Raw genomic sequence first — 19,886 nt, 5'->3', positions numbered from 1 at the left:
GTGAAAGTGTGCTGGTGTCTCTGGACCAAAATTGATGCACGTTTGCCCAGAAGGCAGTAGAAATGCAGGTCTTATGTTAGCATTTGTGAGGTGGTGGAGATTTTGTAGTCCCTATTGCCCCCAAATTAATTGGGGTTTCAGTCTGTCCTTGGGGCAAAGCCTGCTTCTGGCTCTGTCACAGAGGAAGTGTACACTGCCCCAGCACATAAATGAAGGGGAAGGCAGAAAAGGCATTGGACTATGTCAGGAGAGAGTTTTGTTGGAAGCATCTACAATCGTGTGGCTCCATTGGCTTCTTCTTCCCATAGAAGAAGAAGCACTGACCACAGCAGATACTGCAACTTGTTAGCACCCACTGTAGAACTTAAGGAGCCTTATCAAGCTAAGGTCAGCCTTCTCATCTCACAAAGTGCAATAAGTGGCCCCAAGGGCAGGGATTGCTTTCTTCTCTTTCTCTTCTGTGGTTTTGACCTGTCCCTGTTGAGAGCAAAATGTGCTCGCTGTTGCTCTACCTCCTTATACACAGCCCCATTCAGTCTGATCTTTCACATAAGATTAGTTGTGTCTCAGTTTCAGAGTATGGTATCATGGATGCTGGTATCTCCAATCTATAATTTTTCAACTTCTCTCATGGGTACTTGCCTCTAAGCTTTTCCTGCTGTCAAGCAAAGCAGACGACAGAGTGTGCTGGGTACCTCTGAGGGGAACCATACAGAGCAATCCTGCCGTTTGGAAATTTGTGAAAACTGAGCAGCACAGAAATGCCTGGAGAAGCTAATCAGAATTGGAGATGGGCAGAGTTTTTAAAGAAACACAAGTTTCAAGTACTGTAGTGTAAACAGGAGGTCAGTTTGCCGCCACTGGCAGTGAAATAGCATTCAGTTATACAGAGCACAGGAAAATGCTGAACAGGATTTCTGTCATTCCTTTGCTCCACTTTTATCAATGCCCTGTGCTTCTGCCCTGCAGCACCCCTGCTATTCCAGCTCTGATGTTGCCACTGAGGTAGCCACTGAGTTGCTGAAAACTAGGCAAGGATATAACTGATCCTTTGAACAAAGTAATTCTCTGTTCAGTAGCTTTCTGTACATATTAAATGATTAAATCTATAGGGGCCTTTTCCCTGTTGCAGTAATTGTGCACTCATTAAATTGCCAGATAAGACTCACTGTCTATTAATTTATTTTTTGTTAAGAAAAACTGACAATCCTGCCTCACCTAATTCAAGGACGGCCAACCTGTGGCTTTTAAGCCACGGGCAGATACTGAGTGATTGAAGTATGACTCCCACAATGGAGATAACGTCATATTACTGACAGCACACTGCTGAAGTTAGGACCACTTTTTTTCTATCGGTATCTCCATGTAGGAGGAAGCTCTCAGGGACTTCTGAGGACAGTAGCTCCCTACAAGCTCTGGGTCTAAGCTGGGCATCCAGACTCAACCCATCCCGCACTGGGTCCTGAGACCCCAAAGAGCCATTGCTGTTTTCTGCCCAGGAGCTACTTGTCGAAAAAATCCCTCACCTTGCCTAAAGTACTGAGTAGGGATTTGACACATCTTAGATATTGGAGGGGCTTTTTTCAAGTAATGCTCATGAGGCCAAGAAATTTGAGCACCCACAGTTTAGTTAATTGCATTTTAGGAAGTGAGATCTGGGTAGAAGTTGAATTATCCCACATTACTAGGAGTGGAAATAGATTTAGGCTTCAGCTGCAACGTGACCTTATAAATATGTGAAAAAGACCACAGAGAAACTATTTTAGAAGAAGGTATTTAGAAGGCTGTTAAGTCAAGTCTTAAAAAAATAGCCAATATTGGAAATGCAATAGTTGCCTGTGCAACTGCAGCATGGTCTCCTCTTGTGTATGTATTTCAGTACAATTCTAATAATGGGAACACATCTTATTTTTCTTTCCAGGGATTCCTACTGCATTCAGGTCATAGAATGGACAGCGCTCACTTAATGAGCAGTTATTCAATATTTTGTTCTTTCATAATAAGTCAGCGTGTGACCCCACAGCTTTACTCAATAAATAGTATTCAAACTCTGTTCTGAAATCAGAAATACTAATTTTCTCCTGAAATTGTGATTCTGAGCACATCCCTAATATTCCTTAGTGAATCTTTGTAACATCCATGTAAGATAACTGAGCATTTTTACTTCATTTTTGCAGATGGACAACTGAGGCACCAAGAGAGAGTTTGGTCAGCAGCACTCCTTATTTTATGTGCTGAATTTGAGAAACAGAGGACCTGATTCTTATTTAGTAGTTTTTATTTTCAGTTGTGCATATCTGAAAACATCTCCCATTACTGTCAGCTGCAACACTGAGTACTCAGCACTGCTCCAAATCAGACTTGGTGCATTTGAAGCCAGCTACTCAGAGGTATGAACACTAGGAATCATCCTGTGAGAAGTATGGGCCAGGATAACAAAAGATTCAGCAGCAAAGGTAGGGCAGTGCTGTAGGACAGCTGTCTGTCACCTGCCCTACCCCTGAGATCTTCTGCTCTCCTTTGCCAAGCCTCTGACTTCTGCATTTTAACTTCCCAATTTCCCACTACAAAAAATAGGACAAAGATTGTAGTGTAATCCCTTTATACTGCTGAATTTCCTGAGCTTCAAATATCCAGATTTCCTAGTAACACTTTAAGTCTTCTTTAAGCTCTTTTGTTTTACTTGCAGACTTTCAGCAGACATTTACAAGCCTCATTCCAAACAGTGGCAGGGTGGTATTAGGTAATTTACAGACTTGTCCTAACAAATAAGATTTATACAGGCAGCAGCCTAGCAGGATCTTTGAAGAGCCTTGGTGCCTAATTTGCACTGGTTTCAATAGGATTTAAGGAAAGTAGGCATTTGTCAAGATCCCAACTTTCTTTCCTTAAAACCTGTCCCTTTAATTCTTCTTTCAATCAAGTATATGTTAACCCACTAGAGCTAAAGCATAGGAATATATACTAAAATGTTAATAATTCATGAATGTTTGTGTAGTGCTGTGAAAGTACAATCCAGAAAGCAGGGAGAAGTGTTAAATTTTCTTCTGGCTTCAAAATAATTGCTTCTACCACCAAAGCAAAATACAGGTGAACACTTTTTTCCTCTGCTTTGCACTGAGATCAAAATGTTAGTTACATGAAAGCCCCAATAGGCGATCCAATTCTACATGTAGTGCTCTCAGATATTGCTAAGGATTAGGCAGATCCCAAACCCCTGAGTTAGTGACTGGTTTGAAAGAGTGCAGAAAGTGTTCCCTTCTGGAAAGGATTAAATGCCTTTTCTTGAATTTAATCTGTTTGAAAATATTCTGTATCTAGGCTTAATTTTTTATTTCATTTCAGCAGGATTTAGTGAATTGGTTATGCAAACTAACTTCAGGCAGAGAATTTCTTGCAAATCATTCACTTTCTCCACCATATTTATATATATACATATACATGTATTTGTCTGTGACATGCAGTTTGTGATATTTATACAATATGGTTTCCTTTTCGTAGAGCCAGGCTAAAATTTCAGTTCTTTCACTATAATAGAATTTGTGGGATTTGTGTCCATTTTCATGACTGAGGTATCAGTTCATCCAAAAAGTAGAGTACAGCTAATAATCTGGCCACATAACATAGACATTTGCATACCATAATCTTAGCTTCATCTGAGCAGACCTACAATTCACTCAAATCCAATGATGTGTCTTATGAAAGACTTAGGTTAAGGTCTCAATAAATTGGACTACCAAGAACCAGACTTGTCCTGTAACTTTCCAGAGAAGGAAGAATTATGTTTTTCTATTAAGAAATGGCTCTATATTTTATATGGTTCTGTGAGAAAGCAAGCTGATTCCTATAGTACCTGAGCTGTTTTTCTTCTGTAAACCAGTGTGCTGCCTGCACTCTTCCTTTTATTCAGCACACTCCAATTGTCTTGACTCCTGTTGCTTCTTTCATTGCTTCCTTTCCTGGCTCCACAAGGGACACATATCCCAAGGATGTAGAAATAATAAAGATTGTTGTCATCATCATAAATCCTCATGCATTTGGCTCATCTCACAGCGGGCACCTCTTGCTTCACCTGGAAGCTCACCATTAGGACAACAGGAGCCTGAAAGGAAACTCTTGGAAAACCTCTGGAAAGTGTTGGCCATCCTTCCACTCCATCTTACTCATCCTAGCCTGCTGCAGCTACCCAACTTCTCGACATCCTCAGAAAACTCCTAAATCCGCCAAATTGCATTTGGGGAGGCTGGCAGGAAATGGAGCAGCCAGATTTAGGATTGTGTTTAACAACCTGTGTTGATTGCTATCTATCTGTAGGACACTCAGTTATTCCTAAGTTCCCCTAAGCTTTTTATTCTCCTTTTTTTCCCTTAAGTGCTTGACTGTTTTCATCACCATCTATGTTACTGGCTGCAGCTTTTCCTACTGCCTTTGAGAGTCTGATCCATTTATTGATTTATTTGTAGCTGTATTGCTAATTATTATTTTTGTGAATGTAGTACTTCATCATTCATTAAAGCTGGGTAGACATTTTAGTCATTTCTCAGTAGAACAAATGTGAATTCAGTAACCCAAGTAAGATCTCTGAATAGGGCTTAGGTGGGCTAGGAGGAGTGATCTAACAAAGGATGGTATGACACATGAGAGCTGTTAATAGACAAAAGAGTCTTACTGAGAAAGCAGAAACAAGCTATTGTCAACATGGACAAGATGCAGAGGGCTGGATGAAACTTTGAGGGGTACTCTTTCTTTTACCAAAGGAAGAAATTGCCAGAGAAACCCAGAGAATCATCTTTGGGGGGAGATGTCCAAAGAATAGTAAAAGCCACTGCTCTTGCAGGGTGAGTTAAAGATGAAGAAAATCAGCCCTGCTGCAATGCACAAAGAGGAGCTAGAGAACCCTGGAGATTTCTCATGATTTGCTCTTCAGTGTTTGACAAAGCTGTGCAGTATGGATTCATCCTTACTAACAGAAGATGAAACACTGCACATTTTCTTGTGTAGACTATCTATGCATACTTCACAATGCTGCCTGTCCGTCTTTGCACAGGATGCTGAAGGAAGAAGGCCCCATTTCCAGAAACTGGCAGGTCCCTCTCAGCATGAACACTCTCTTCCCGAATCACGTCTACAGCAGACAGAAAGGTCCTTATCAGGGGTGTCTTTTCCCTAGATTTTCCCTTGACTCTTCAGGGAGTCTGATGAGTATAGCCCTCCATAGGAAGGACTCCAGGGGTGCCTGGATGTGCAAGATGGTTGTGTTACATGTGCACCAGCTACGGAGTGATCTAATCTGTGTGCCTGAGGAAAACACATTACAATGCACAGTGCTTTGAGGCTACTGCCATGCTCCCTGACTAAAGAATGGGAAAAAGCCAGAAGATTTTAGGACCAAGATGTTTAAAGCTTGTTGAAGCCCCCTTTTTTAATAACAACTTAAAGATGGGAAACCCAAGCAGTGAACAAGTGGAAAGAACAAACAGCTGTCCTATAGCAGGAAGCCTAGGAGAAGCTCTGGGTGACTACTTATATGTGGCTGTGATATACTAATCCTTTTAAGCATTGAATCCAGATACTTGTGGCTTTTTCCCTAGCACATCTATTCAACGTGTTCCTGTTGGCTGGAGGTCTTAATAGCACTAACTCAACAGTGTCCACAAAGGCTCTATAACAGCATGCACTGCAGGCTTGCCTCCCCCACCCCCAGCCCTTTTTCAATAGGACTGTGTACAGTAGAGGGGCAAAGTAGGAAACAAAATGGCTCGAAGCCACATGTTCATTTCCCATAGCTCAGTGCCAGTCTCTAGAATAAGTGATTAAGCCCTGAGGCTGCTGGGTCTCATGCTCAGCTGCCCGTGGCCCCAAAGGATCTTTCCAATCAAAGTCATGTCTGTGCTCTGGTGGCAACCATACATGAAGGATGGCAAAGGGGTATGGCACAATGTCATGTCTTCAGCACTGTGCATCTCAAGAGTGACAGCTGCAATCACAGACCTGATTCATCAGTCTTGCAGACCTTGGAAAGCACTAAAGTTACAGAAACTGGATATGGTCTCAGGCAGTTAAGTCCACGTTTTGGGGTGAAAGAAGCTGTGTTGTACAGGTCCCCTCTGGAGACCTAGTCAGGTTCTGACAGACACTTAAGCCTCCTTTCAAGATGCTCTCATAATGCACTGACAGGAAGGAATAGCTAACAGTGCAGCTTAAGTATTGCACAATGCTTTGCTTTGATTTGCTACAACACTGAATTTGAGGCTCTTGCAATGCTACAAATAGTAATTTAATTAGGTTCAGAGTCCTTCTTCAACTTAACAATGTCTCCTCTTGCAGGTTGTTTGGATCAGCAGACTGCAGAGGTCTTGTAAAAATTATCCCTAGAGAAAATGTCATTGAAATCATAGAATCATAGAGTCATAGAATAACCAGGTTGGAAGAGACCCACCGGATCATCGAGTCCAACCATTCCTATCAAACACTAAACCATGCCCCTTAGCACCTCATCCACCCGCGCCTTAAACACCTCCAGGGAAGGTGACTCAACCACCTCCCTGGGCAGCCTGTTCCAGTGCCCAATGACCCTTTCTGTGAAGAATTTTTTCCTAATGTCCAGCCTAAACCTCCCCTGGTGGAGCTTGAGGCCATTCCCTCTTGTCCTGTCCCCTGTCACTTGGGAGAAGAGGCCAGCACCCTCCTCTCTACAACCTCCTTTCAGGTAGTTGTAGAGAGCAATGAGGTCTCCCCTCAGCCTCCTCTTCTCCAGGCTAAACAACCCCAGCTCTCTCAGCCGTTCCTTGTAAGGCCTCTTCTCCAGCCCCCTCACCAGCTTCATTGCTCTTCTCTGGACTCGTTCCAGAGCCTCAACATCCTTCTTGTGGTGAGGGGCCCAGAACTGAACACAGTATTCAAGGAGCGGTCTCACCAGTGCCAAGTACAGAGGGAGAATAACCTCTCTGGACCTGCTGGTCACGCCGTTTCTGATACAAGCCAAGATGCCATTGGCCTTCTTGGCCACCTAGGCACACTGCTGGCTCATGTTCAGTCGTTGTCAACCAACACCCCCAGGTCCCTCCCCTCCAGGCAGCTTTCTAGACAGACTTCTCCTAGTCTGTAGCACTGCATAGGGTTGTTGTGCCCCAAGTGCAGGACCCGGCATTTGGCCTTGTTAAACCTCATGCCATTGGTCTCAGCCCAGCAGTCCAGCCTGTTCAGATCCCTTTACAGAGCCTCCCTACCCTCCAGCAGATCCACACTTCCACCCAGCTTAGTGTCGTCCGCAAACTTGCTAAGGGTGCACTCGATGCCTTCATCCAGGTCATTGATAAAGACATTGAACAGGGCTGGACCCAGCACTGAGCCCTGGGGAACCCCACTTGTCACTGGCCTCCAGCTGGATTTCACACCATTTACCACCACTCTCTGGGCCCGGCCATCCAACCAGTTTTCCACCCAGGAGAGCGTTTGCCTGTCCAGGCCAGAGGCTGACAGTTTCTCAAGCAGAATGCTGTGAGAAACTGTGTCAAAGGCTTTACTGAAGTCCAGGAAGATACATCCACAGCCTTTCCCTCATCCAGCAGCTGAGTGACTTTGTCATAGAAGGTGATCAGTTAGTTTGGCAAGACCTGCCTTTTGTGAACCCATGTTGACTGGGCCTGATCACCCGGTTCTCTTGCATGTGCTTCATGACAGCACTCAAGATCACCTGTTCCATGACTTTCCCTGGCACTGAGGTCAGACTGACAGGCCTGTAGTTTCCTGGGTCCTCCCTGCGACCCTTCTTGTAGATGGGAATCAATGGAATTACACTGTTCTTTCACCATCCGACATTGCACTTAGCATCAAAATCCATCAGAACCAGCTGAGGAAAAGCCAGCTGCCCTAGTGAGGAGACGGAGTCTGTATCAATAGGTAGAAGACTTTGCTAAGGATTCCTGCTCTTTGGGAATACAAGATCCTGGTACACAATTCAGCTTGCAGCGGGGATGTAGAATTGGTCTATCTGGAATAAAAGCTGAAGAGGTTATAGAAGTTATCTTAGGCTGGACTATCTTAGAGCTGGTTTGTCAAATTACAGAGACCTGCAATTCTGGTTACTTGGGTTTTGCTGAGGGCAGCTCTGGTAGTTTGAAAGATTGTACTCTGCTCTGGGCAATGGAGAGGCTGTTGGCTAAAGGTGGTGCTGTGTATTAGCCTCTCTTTCAGGAGATTAGAAATACAAAAGACAAAGGTTTGAACAGGAGGGTAATGAACAGTAAGTAAGGCAGTACTGACATTACTATGCTTGCCAGATCCTGATCAAGAAGCCTGGTTGCTTCCTTCTTCAGCTCCCCCTGTCATTTCAGGTGGGATTCACATCCCTTCCCCACTGAAGTTTGGTTGCTGTATGTTGTTGTGAGCACAGATAGTAGCTACAGGGCTTCACTTCTTCACCTCAACAGAAGCTACAGTTCAGGAGAAAAGAGACCTTTTCTTTCTGCAAGTGCTAGGTGTAAAGTAGTGCAGGGTGAAAGGTCCTATAGAAACGTTACTGTCCACATGCTCTGTGGAGCAGAATTATGTTGCAGAGCAGTGTGGGAAGACAGAGGAGGCACAGCCAAAGCATTTTCCTCATTGGGACCTTAGTTGACATTAGCATGGCTGGTGAGGTGGTCTGTGATAATTGAACAGGATATTCATGAGAACATCTTGCGTCTCTTGCTGTACTGCTGCAAAACTTCAGGTTTCAAGGGCAGAGTAAGCATCATTCTTTACGTTTTACAAGTAGGGTGACACAGAGCCTCCAAGCAAAGGACTGAACAGCCTTTATTCCCCATCTGGATTTCCTCTCATATCTCCATAGTGCCTTAGAGAAACTATTCAATCTCACTCCCCACCCCATTCCACTGTCCAGGATGGAGAAGGAGCAGGAAAGGCTCATCCCACAGCTGTCATATATTAATTCACCCACATCTAAATCTGCCTGCTTACTGACAGGCCAGCTCCCCAGCAGGGCACTATCAAGAGGCTGACACAAGGTTCTCAGAACTGCTGCTAGACCAGTGCCATGGGAATGACAGCCAGGGTTGTTCAGTGAGGTGGCATGGTCCAGAGAGAGCACTGCCAACACCCCTTTCAGCTGTGCCACAGTCAGTCATGCAGATCTGCTCCAGGAGACCCTGCTTGGCTATTTAGCTGCCATTTTTTTCTTGGTTTTTCCAGTTTTTATGCCCTTCAGATGTGGATCAGTGATTTTCTCACTGTTTCCCTTGTACTCTCCCTTCCTCTGTATCACATCTCTGTCACTGAGCCTTATTTATTTGCCTCTCTTCCATTCAGTGCCTTGGCTTTGGACCAGTTTTTACTCTCTCCTCATCCTTACTTTTCTCCTCTCCATTTGGTTCCTTTGTTCTTCCCTCTCACCTACTCTCATTCCTTTCCTTCTCTGCCTTGAGCTCTGTCTTCTCCCTCCCCCAGCCTTCCACCTTACCCGGACCACCTACTTGCTTTTGCCCCTTCTACCCACCTTGGGTTTCAGCCCCTTACCTCCCCTTCCCATCCCTGCAGTGGCAAAGCCTGGGGCTCCACCAAGAGAGGAAGGTGGCTGTGGCAATAGCAGAGCCCACCCTCTAAGAAACTTCCCAAGGCACTGAGAATCAGTCTATGTCTTGTTTTCCCTAATTGCTAGGGAACTTGCAAATGCTTTCTAAGAAGATAATTGCCCCCCCTTTCAGGTGACATAAACTATAATAGTAATAATAGTAATAGTAGTAGTAGTAGTAATAATAATAATAATAATAATAATAACAACAACAACAACAATAATAATAGAATGAATACAGCCCTGAGCTCACCATCAAGCAGAGAGGGAGCTACTTGATGCTTAGCTGTCTCTCGTCACTGGGCTGAGAGATTTCATGGTGCTGGCAGAAGGAAGTACCAGCGGAGATTCAAGGTTAACAGGCAGGTTAAAAAGGAAGATCAGAGATAGGATGGACTTGGGGTTTTAGCCTTGCATTGTTACTCTGATGGCTGCAAAAACCTGGGCAAACCAGCAAGGAGCACAAACAGGTGCTGAGGTAGTGACAGGGCCTCAGTGTAGTTGCCCATGGACCAATGATCCCAGCACGAAATTCCTCAGAATTTCTAGATGCAACCAGGAAAGGTCAAGGTAACCTTAGAGACCAACAGTGGAAGGGCTCATAGTATCCCTTCCTGCAGTATACCTGGGTTGAGGAGAAGTAGGGATACTTCCCATCACCAGAGCAGGGTGCAGCTCTGTGTTCCCATTGAGGGAATGGGGTAGGAGCTGCAGGACGCAAGCTGCTGCTTCTTGCGGAAATGGCCTTATGGCCTTGCATAACCCTGGATTATAGGCAGGCTCAGCAGCTGCCTGCACCAGATCTCAATGAAGCAAGTGTGAGCTGCAAATTAGCCTCTAGAACTTGGCTGCTACTGGAGTAGAAGCAAATGTGTCCAGCCCTCATGGGTGCAGGCACTCTGAGCCACCAGAGGTTAATAACAATTTCCTGATAACTTTTGTGGAGTCCAAAACTAAGCAAGCAAGAAAAAAAAAGAAGAGTGAGAGAGAAAAGATGGGGAAGGAGAGAGATCGATAATGCAGGATTTCGTTACCTGTTCGTGGTCATCAGACAATGGGATTCAGACCCTGAAGGTGTTACTTTAAAATAGGTCACACTGCAGCAACCATTCTTGCCTGAACTGTTCTGAACAGGGCCACACGAACCAAATAGTTTGAGCTTGGATAATGCTTCTCTTTAGTCCAGTGACATCTAAGCTTGAGCTTCTGTCTAAGTCCATCTGCAGCAGAAATCATATTCTTTGAATGGACTTTTCTAATCAGTTCATATTTCAAGGGAAATTTTTCACCTGGTTATTTTGCTGAATTTCTTAAGCATGGTCTATTTTAGGAGTTGATTAATGCTGTCAGCTTGGATACCTTCCTGCTTCATTTCCAGGCTTTGGTCACTTGATCTGAACGCCTGCTGGCTGGCTCCTTCTGGAGTGACACAAGTATTTCCCTCCAAAAAGGAGACTAGGTACAAATGACAGCACAGTATGTGCCAGGTTCCAGCCTGAAGCAAAAGCATAGATGTTGATTGTGCCAAACACCCAAGGCTTTCAACACAGTCCACATAGACCTTTTGCCCTCAAGTGCTCTCACATACTTATGTCATACCCCGGTACATACACATGACCTTGACTTTAACTATAAAAGCACCACCTTGGCAACCTGCAGCCCAGTTCGGTCACTGAGACTTTGGTTGCTCTGAATTGAAAGACAAGTGAATGCGTTCTGTGTCCCACAACCAGCAAAGTGCTCCACAGAAACCAGATCACACCCAAGGTAAGTGCTTTTGGCGTGTGACATCCACAAGCCACTCTGCTCCAGAAAACATGAGTCCTGGACTTTGCCTTAGCTTCAGGCACGAGAGTTTTCTTCCTCTCACCCAGTTTGCAAAGGCAGCACAGTGCTGCCTTTGCAGTGCCTTTCTCCATTTATCCACTAGAACTATAGAAGCTTCAGGGTGTTAGATAGCCCCATGGTTGACCGCCAGCTTAACAGAAACAGGGTGACAAACAGAAAGGAGAGTCACAAAACAGGTGAGGAGGATGAAATGGATTTATTGAGAAGGTACACTGAAAATATATAAAGAAGTCTAGCTTAGATTATCTTCTACCTTTCTTCTCAGTCACTGTACATAAGTAAGAACATCCATCCATCTGGCTGACCATCATTAGCTTATTCCATTCCAGGCACCATAAAATAGAGGGGAAATATGACAGGAGGCTGTGGAGGAAAGGATGGAAACCCTATTGTTAGAGGATTTGAAACTGAAGAGCTGAAACCCTGCTAGTTATACCCTGGGGAACCATCCTTCATCAGCCTTCAGAGAGATTAATTAACCTTTTCTCTCTCAAAGGTGTATTACCCACCATCACCATAGTCATCCTGGGAAAAAAAGGAACTCTGTTTCCTTGCCTTGCAGACAGGTTGTGCTGAGAGGTGCCATCCTCTAGCCAGGTGTCTTAACACCTTTTAACTGGGTTAAAAAAAGCTGTTGTCTGTGCTAAATTTCTTCCTCACTTCACAAGGCGTGAAAGGCTTTTCTCTTTCTCATGTGTCCAACGTTTCACTCCTTCTGGGGAGACAGCTGGTCTTTTTTTTATAATGTATTCTGCTCCTTAAATGCCATCTCTGAGACAAATCAGGTTATGTAGAGCCAGTCCTACAAAAACACTGAGGTGACTCAATCTTATGAAATCAAGAGGAGTCAGGTGCCTAAATTTCTTTGTGACTCTGGGCTCGAATGAACTTGAATAACATCAGTAGGAACATACATTGTGCTCTAGTCAAGATTAGAGTATGGGCTGAGATCATGGGTGATCACTTGATTCAGCACTACTTCACCTAGCTAAAAGGAGGAAAGATTTTCACACATACTTAAGTGCCGATGTCATGAGAAAAGAATGACTCGGGGTCCCTTTAGCTCTGCATGGAGAACATGAATTAGGTTTTTTTCTTAATACTTGGGTATTGTATTTCCCTTGGGTTGTGAAGCAGGTTATTGATAATTGTCACTGGTCCTATGGATGCCCAGGCTTTGTTCAATATTGATGCCCTCTCTGGGCATCATACCAGGGTGATGTCTGAGTATATAGCAGCCTGATTCTTAAGATCCTGAACATTAAGAAGGCTGACACATACTATATATACTGGCGGACAAGAAACACCATGGAAGGGAGAGCTATAGAGAGGGGCAGAGTATAATATTGACAGACCTTTTAATGGAACAGTAGTTTTTTTCTTGATCTCTCCACACCAGAATCCAAATACAAAACTATGAGATCATTTTTCTAAGGCTAGGCAATGAGGTACACCACAAGAGACAGGTGGACAAACAACAAGCAAGGAAAAAAGCAGTCAGTTGCTTCATTTCTTGTTCTTTGCCTGTGTGTAGCTACAAACACATGGAACACCTGGAAAATACCTACCTTCTCCATTTCTCTTTTTCTGACGTACCTGCATATGGAACATTTAGAAGGGCCTAGAGTTAATAGAAATACTTTCTTCAGTCTTTGCCACATTTTGACTCCTCTGTAAGCTGTGGGTTTGGAGATGGAAGGTGGAAAGATGGCCAGAGATTAGAAATCTTCTTGGGATCAAGGCTCCATGCATTTTCCACATTCCTAATGCCTAAGAACTAACCTCTCCCTGCCTGTGTCTTAAACATTAATTTCTTATCACCTACTATCTCAGTTATGTGAAAGCAAGGGAAGTCTCACTTACAGGAACAGTCTGACTGGGAAGGAACGTCCCAGAAACCTGCAGGTTTGACAGACAAGCAGATGGAGATGGTGAGAGGATCATCCCTCTAGGACTGGAAAGATGTTGTGGGCTGTGTAGATAGAGACATAAAAGCTGAACAGTGAGTTTCATGAAGGCAAAGCTTTGCACGCTTACTTCAGTGGGTAAATGGAGATGGTCCAAGTAAAAAAATGGACTTTAACTATGTGTACCCTTTCATACATCCATATAGCTATGTATCCACCAGCCTCAGTGATTTCAAGTTCTGCCATTGAAGGATCCAGGATTTATTTCACACTAAATGAAAGAGGACATTTACTCTGTATAAAATGGCAATGCATTGCATGTACGCTTACAGTACAATATCATGAATATGTCAATATTAAGTATCAGTATGGGTATACTTTATACATAAACATTTAAATTAAGAAAATGTGTGATGGAATTCTAATATATGAAATCTATCCTTACCAAACCTGATTCCCAGCTGGGAGCTGTAGACTCTATGCTAACACTAGTAATAATATTAACTTCATTCCAGCCACAATACTACAACCAAGATGTCATACATACATGGCAGATAGATAAAACATGTAGATTTCTTTATTTCCACATAGATGCTTTTGCATACATTCTGACACGGCTGACTCACCCTTTTAGCTTTCCAAGGAAGAAAAATTGCTTTCCAGGAGCTTCATGGTGTACAGGTTATTTCTGAGCGGCTTCCTGAATTAAGGTTTATCTGCTGTGTGCATAGTCCACAGATGAGGAACCCTTGTCTTTTTTTTGTGTGAACAGAAGTTTCCATCTGAACAATCTGTTTCTTACCCAACCCATTGTTATACAACATGACACACATACTAGATGAATTTATTATGTCCTACCCCAGAAGTAGCTGCAGGCCAGTAGTCTGAAAATAAGTAATTTCAAATGCCTGGGTTGCTTCAGTGGGGAAGGACTGGATAGAAATAGAGGTTCCTGAGGGCCACTATCAGCCATCTGAGTTGGTACAGACAAACTATTAACACATTTTTTCATCCATGACCTTAAAATCCACCTCTGCCCCAGCCTCAGGTCTCTTATCTGTTTTATGTGAAATTATGCTGAAATATTGGAAATATTCTATTGGAAATACCTTTTTGGAAATACATTTGCAATTGAAAACCTTGTGATCTGTTGAGGACTCAAACTGATGTCATCCTGGCTGCCGTAAGAGGACAATGATATCGTCGAAATAGCAAAGGAGCCATTTAGCTCTTTAGTGCCATAGGTGTGGATGAGGTTTCAATCTGACCTCCCTGGAGAGAAAAAGTGCTCTCTCTTTCCTGCCAGGTATAGGACTGACTGGCAGTCACACCTCTCTGTGAGTCCATCTGTGAGAATAGTGGGAGAGCTGACCCTGCAGCTTGCAGTGCCCTGGCCTCCTGGTAGAGTGGAAAGGAAAAACGCCTCCACAGGGCTGCATAGCCTGGGTAACAGGATAACTCCTCTGGGGCCACAGAGGCATGCATGCAGCAGGCCAGACTTCATAATAGCTGTCCTAGCTGGTGCAGGAGATGTGTTAGGATGTGAAAGCAGGCAAGGACAGTGATGAGGGAAGATCTTTCTTCAGTCAATGGTTTTTATCTCTGTCCGGGGACTAACAGTTTTGTGACACTCATAACGGTTTTATGGGAATCAGGCATATGGGACTAGACCTTTAGGGTCTTGTAACTATGTCTAAATTGTCTTTCGAGTCTCCCAGTCCTACTGCTGTTTGAAATTAGCCACAGTCCTTAGGGAGAGAGAGTCAAAGCTAGGGCACCTAAATGTTAAACAGTGTTAGATGGGTTTACCTAGTCTATCTTCATGTTACTGCAACTACAGCATAATGCAGGCATGCTCAAGTTCTCTTTAAAAGAGCTAGACCAGGTATTAGTAGTTATGTTGCCACAGCAACACAGGACTTCATGCAAACTGCAAAACTTGCCTGAGGAGCAGGATGGATGAGCCTGTGCAGAGCTCTGCACTACCCTGGCTGGATCACAGCTGTTCCTTAAAGATGCTAGTTTAAAGGTACTTCCAATTTGTTTCCATCCCCTTGTGCTGGAATGAGGCTGAAAAGTTTACCCCAGATGCTGGATAACACAGTGCAGAGTTAGCTCTGCGAGCAAAAGACATACATGAATGGTTACAGCATGCTAATGTTTGTACTGTCTTTACACATAACCATCACCTGCTGCCTGACAAGCAGATACAAACATGAAAGCCCACTTTCCATACTACGCCACTTAATCCACTTGGGGAAGTGTAGATATAACTGCTCAGCTGTGCCCCCATGATAGGTACAACTGTTTTGTCCCTGGGCATGGTCTGGAGCACAAAAACTCCTTTTGCTGGATTGTATGTAATAATATCAGTCAGATATTTGTTCACAAGCTTTTTCACTCACCCCCTACATCAGCATCTTGGTGTCTAGTCTCACTCCCAGACATAATTCCTGCTGTATACAGACCCATCCTCACACCTGCACAGCTGTGTGGAGCAGCTCTTTGCCTTGATGATTTGGAGCTACTCATTCCTTGGACATCACACTCACTCAAGCTCACCATACTCATTCAAGCTCACCCCTGTTTACCTGTTGGCCGGGGGGAGGTGGAAAAGGGCGAGGGTGGGGATTCTGTGCTTACCGGGAACCCAGGGAGAGATGGTAGGTACCACCTCTGGCATGCCAGTGGCAAGCATTTGATTCACTGGCACAGCTTTGTGTGTGCGCGTGCGCCCCTGTCTGACACTGGTATTTGCACTCTGCAGTGGAAATGATCACTTCCCAGTTTCCTGCTGTTTCACTGTTTCCCAGTGATTACTGCCAGTGTGTCCAGTCATCTTTCCCTGTCTTCAGAGGCATGGTGTTTCCAGTGCCACGTGTGCATTCTGCAGTGGCATTTTCTCCCTTATTCCTGCTGCACCCTTTTTGAGTCTTTTTTAGGCTGTCCCCTCTCTCTGCATTTTTGGTCCTGGGCCTTTTCCCAGGTGGCTCCTCTCAGTTGCAATGGCCTAAAGAATGGTTTCCTCTTCCCATTGAGGAATAGATATTTGCTATCTTTCTCAGCCAGCTCATTTTCTTTCCTTTGTGACCTGAACCAATGTTGAAAACCAGGTGCAGACAGCAGAGAGGCCAGTGGCTCTGCTTCCCAAAGGGAATATTAATAGAACACTGTCCTTTCATCAATATGCAGCTGAGCTGTTACTTGCCCAGGGGCTGCCAAATTACTGGGGTGAATCATGGTATGTCCTGTAGATTCAGTGGGGATTTACAGGCTGAGCATTATCTGTCTGCAGCACACCAGCATGAGGCACAGGCTCTGTTTGCTCCCATTTAAGACCAACACATGGCTTAAGTCTAAAAAACATGGGGAATGCCTATTCTTTGTTGCAAGGCTGAATTCCCCCCAAATGTCAGAGAAATAATAATAATCTGCTGAAATTGGAAAGGCGATATCTATCTGCCTATTATTCCTTCATTGAAACCATGAGTTGGGAACAGAGGCAAAGTGCTTGGAGGGCTTGCGGGGAGGGCGTTTGTGAAGAGTGTATCCTGTGAATAACTGTGTATGTCTGACAGCATGCATCTGCAGTGGGGCGGGTAGCAATACTATTCTCTGTTGGCAATTCTGAGCCAAAAAGCTATAAAGGACAAAACAGTTGGTGTCATTAGAGTCACACACCTGTGAAACAAGGTGTCATTAAAAAGAAACAAAGACTTGAAGGCAAAGGTGGATTTGGTAAGGCTGTGAAAATTCCCCTCAGGAGAGTGTTTTGAAAATGAGTAGGGGAAAAAGTCAGTATATTCCAAAGTGGAAAATAAATCATGGTGATGGAGACAACCCAGCTGCTGAAAGCATTTTCATGCAGCCAAGGTGTTCTCAGCATTGCTGACAGGGATGATCAGGTGCTTTAAATTCCTTTTACAAACCCTTTGTGTCTGTCCAGCCCTTGTTTGAAATTAGAGCCACCTGGCTTCAAAATCATACCAAATGGGTGTGAGCTGCTTTGCAACTTGTCATTGGTTAGCAGCAGGAAAAGATGAAACATTTCCAATGAAACCAGAACTTGGGCTGCACCTGGAGAAGTCTTAACTTATCTCCCTGTTTTCTCTTCTGTCCTCCTCCCTTATTCTTCTTCAAAGGTTGAAAAAAATGAGGACGGGGACCAAAAGATCGAACAAGATGGCATCAAACCAGAAGATAAAGCCCATAAGGCAGCCACCAAAATCCAGGCCAGCTTCCGTGGACACATAACAAGGAAAAAGCTCAAGGGGGAGAAGAAGGGAGATGCCCCAGCATCTGAAACTGATGCTGCTGACAAGAAGGAGGAAGGCCCTGCTGGTGGTGCAGCTGAGAACAAAGAGAGCGAGGCTGCCACTGCCACAGAAGTGGCCGCTGCTGACAGTGCCCAGGTGGAGGAGGGCAGCAAAGACAGCAGCGCACCAGCAGAGGAGAAAAAGGGCGATGGAGCTGCCAACACGGGCTCAGAGCAGCCAGCCCTGCAGGCTGCCGCTCCTGCTGCATCCTCGGAGGAAAAGCCCGCTGCTGCTGCTGCCGAAACGGAAAGTGCCACTAAAGCTTCCACTGATAACTCGCCATCCTTGAAGGCTGACGAAGCCCAAGACAAAGAGGAGCCTAAACAAGCCGACGTGCCTGCTGCTGACACCACTGCCACCACCACCCCTGCCGCAGAGGATGCTACTGCCAAGGCAACAGCGCAACCCCAAATGGAGACAGTGGAGAGCAGCCAAACCGAAGAGAAGACAGGTGAGTGAATCCCTAGCTAAGGAATGGGCCTTTCCAGAAATGCATGCATCCCTTGATCTCTTGGGGACTCATCTGAGGTGGGACAGCAAGAGATGGTGCAGGGGTTAGACTGAAGGCTAACAAGAGAAACCCTTTTCTGGGTTTTAGAGGTGGGAGGAGTTGCATGTTCTTGATTAACAGCCTTTTTCCCGCCTCATGGAATCTTTTGGAAATGCTACACCTCCTCTCGAGGCTCCTGTTCCTCCAGGTGGAGGTGTCATCCAGCCTTTTCTTCCATGGTGGTGGGAGAATGTCAGCCAGCTAGGAAGCTTGGAGGAACCTAGGAGATTTCCCCAAGCTCTATTTGTGCTAAAGGGGAAGATGAACCTTCCCAGTCACACGAGCAAAGACGGCTCCAGTGGGGCAACAAAACAGTCTGAGCTGATACCAACTCACTAGAGGCTGCCAGCTGGAGCTGAAAATCTCACAAGACAAAAATGCTTTCTTACTGCAGCAGGACATTTAGCCTTGCTAGTGGGATGCTCAAGAAGGGGACCAAAAGGACTTCTTTTCCATCTGCTTGCGAATGGATGAGATTCATGGTAAAACCACATCCTAGTTAGGAGCACCTTGTTATCAACATTGCTTGTAGTTTCATCCACACCAATACTTCTAGCCTCTGTACTTGGAGTAGCCTGTGACAGCCCCACCTTCATGAAGCTTTTAGTTGTGTCAGCTGGGTAAGCCCCACATGGTAAGAAGATCAGGTTAGGAAAGGGAAGATTAAAGGCCCTGACAGCTCAGAGAGTAAGGACAGAAGAGAGAGTCAAACACAAACTGTCACTCTAGGAGGTGTTTTCAATTCTTTGCTCTTGACCGAGTACAATACTGCCCAGCTAGTTCCCCTGGGAAGAGGTGATAAGTTTTGAGGGGCAAAAGTGAGCATTTTTGACAGAGGCATAGTGTTTCCAAACCATAAAAAGAGCTGGTTTTGAATTTTGATCCTGAACTGGATAGAAAAATGCATCAAAGACCTGAGGATACTTTTGCTCTTGTTCTTTACTTCCTTACATTATCAAAGAAAGCGAACATAAATTAAAAATAAAGGTAACATCAGAGGTAGGCGCCACATGAAACGCAGTCAAGAGGCAGTGCCAAGCATAACTGTCCTCCACATTTGTAAGAAACTCAGTTGTACAGGGCATTCAACATTCATTAGCTTGTTGGGGCAAAAATGTGGCATATCACCTTAATATTCATAATCATCCCGATATAAATGTTACAGAGCCTCAGCATCCAATCTTGCACTTAGTGATGTTTCTCCACCATTTCATTTGGTCCACTACTTGTCTTCCACAAATAACAATTCCCACTCTGTAGTTAGACTTTCAAGCTTCATAGCTAATTTAGGACTTCAAGTGACTGTTCCTGTTCCACAAAATGAATAGATAAGAAAGAATCCAAAATGACAGATAAGTACTTAGAGAGGAGCTCATGCAGAACATTTATGATTTAAGGTGTGGACAAAGGGAGCAACATTTAAGATCATGAATTTAAACTGAATGTACACAACAACAAAGGTTTGCTGTGCTTAACCTCCTTTCATTTAAACATTTCTGGGGATAGGTCTTGAAATTGCATCATCCAAGTTGGCTCTGTGTTATCCAGATATCTAGCCCTTTGTTCTTACTTTGTGTCATGAGTTGAATGGCAAAATAAGTGTCATGTGGTTTGTGAAATCTAATATGGTATGTTGCATCCTGTACTTGTGTATTTGGGCAAAGGTATAAAAATCAATGGTGAAAATGGGCCAG

The 19,886-nt window shown here is 44.4% G+C and overlaps 1 protein-coding gene across 1 annotated transcript in view; it reads left to right on the top strand.

Moving 5' to 3' along the window:
• Window positions 1–19,886, top strand: part of GAP43 (growth associated protein 43) — a 58,584-nt gene that overhangs the window by 14,891 nt on the left and 23,807 nt on the right. Inside the window, exon 2 of the mRNA XM_069867344.1 lies at window positions 17,469–18,093. Within this exon, the coding sequence (XP_069723445.1) occupies window positions 17,469–18,093 (625 nt within the window). The remainder of the gene's footprint in view (window positions 1–17,468; window positions 18,094–19,886) is intronic.

This window comes from Phaenicophaeus curvirostris, chromosome 1, assembly GCF_032191515.1.
Source record: "Phaenicophaeus curvirostris isolate KB17595 chromosome 1, BPBGC_Pcur_1.0, whole genome shotgun sequence".
NCBI lineage: Eukaryota > Metazoa > Chordata > Aves > Cuculiformes > Cuculidae > Phaenicophaeus > Phaenicophaeus curvirostris.
Note: the sequence above shows the minus strand (reverse complement) of the source record. Positions and strands in the feature narration are given on the sequence as shown.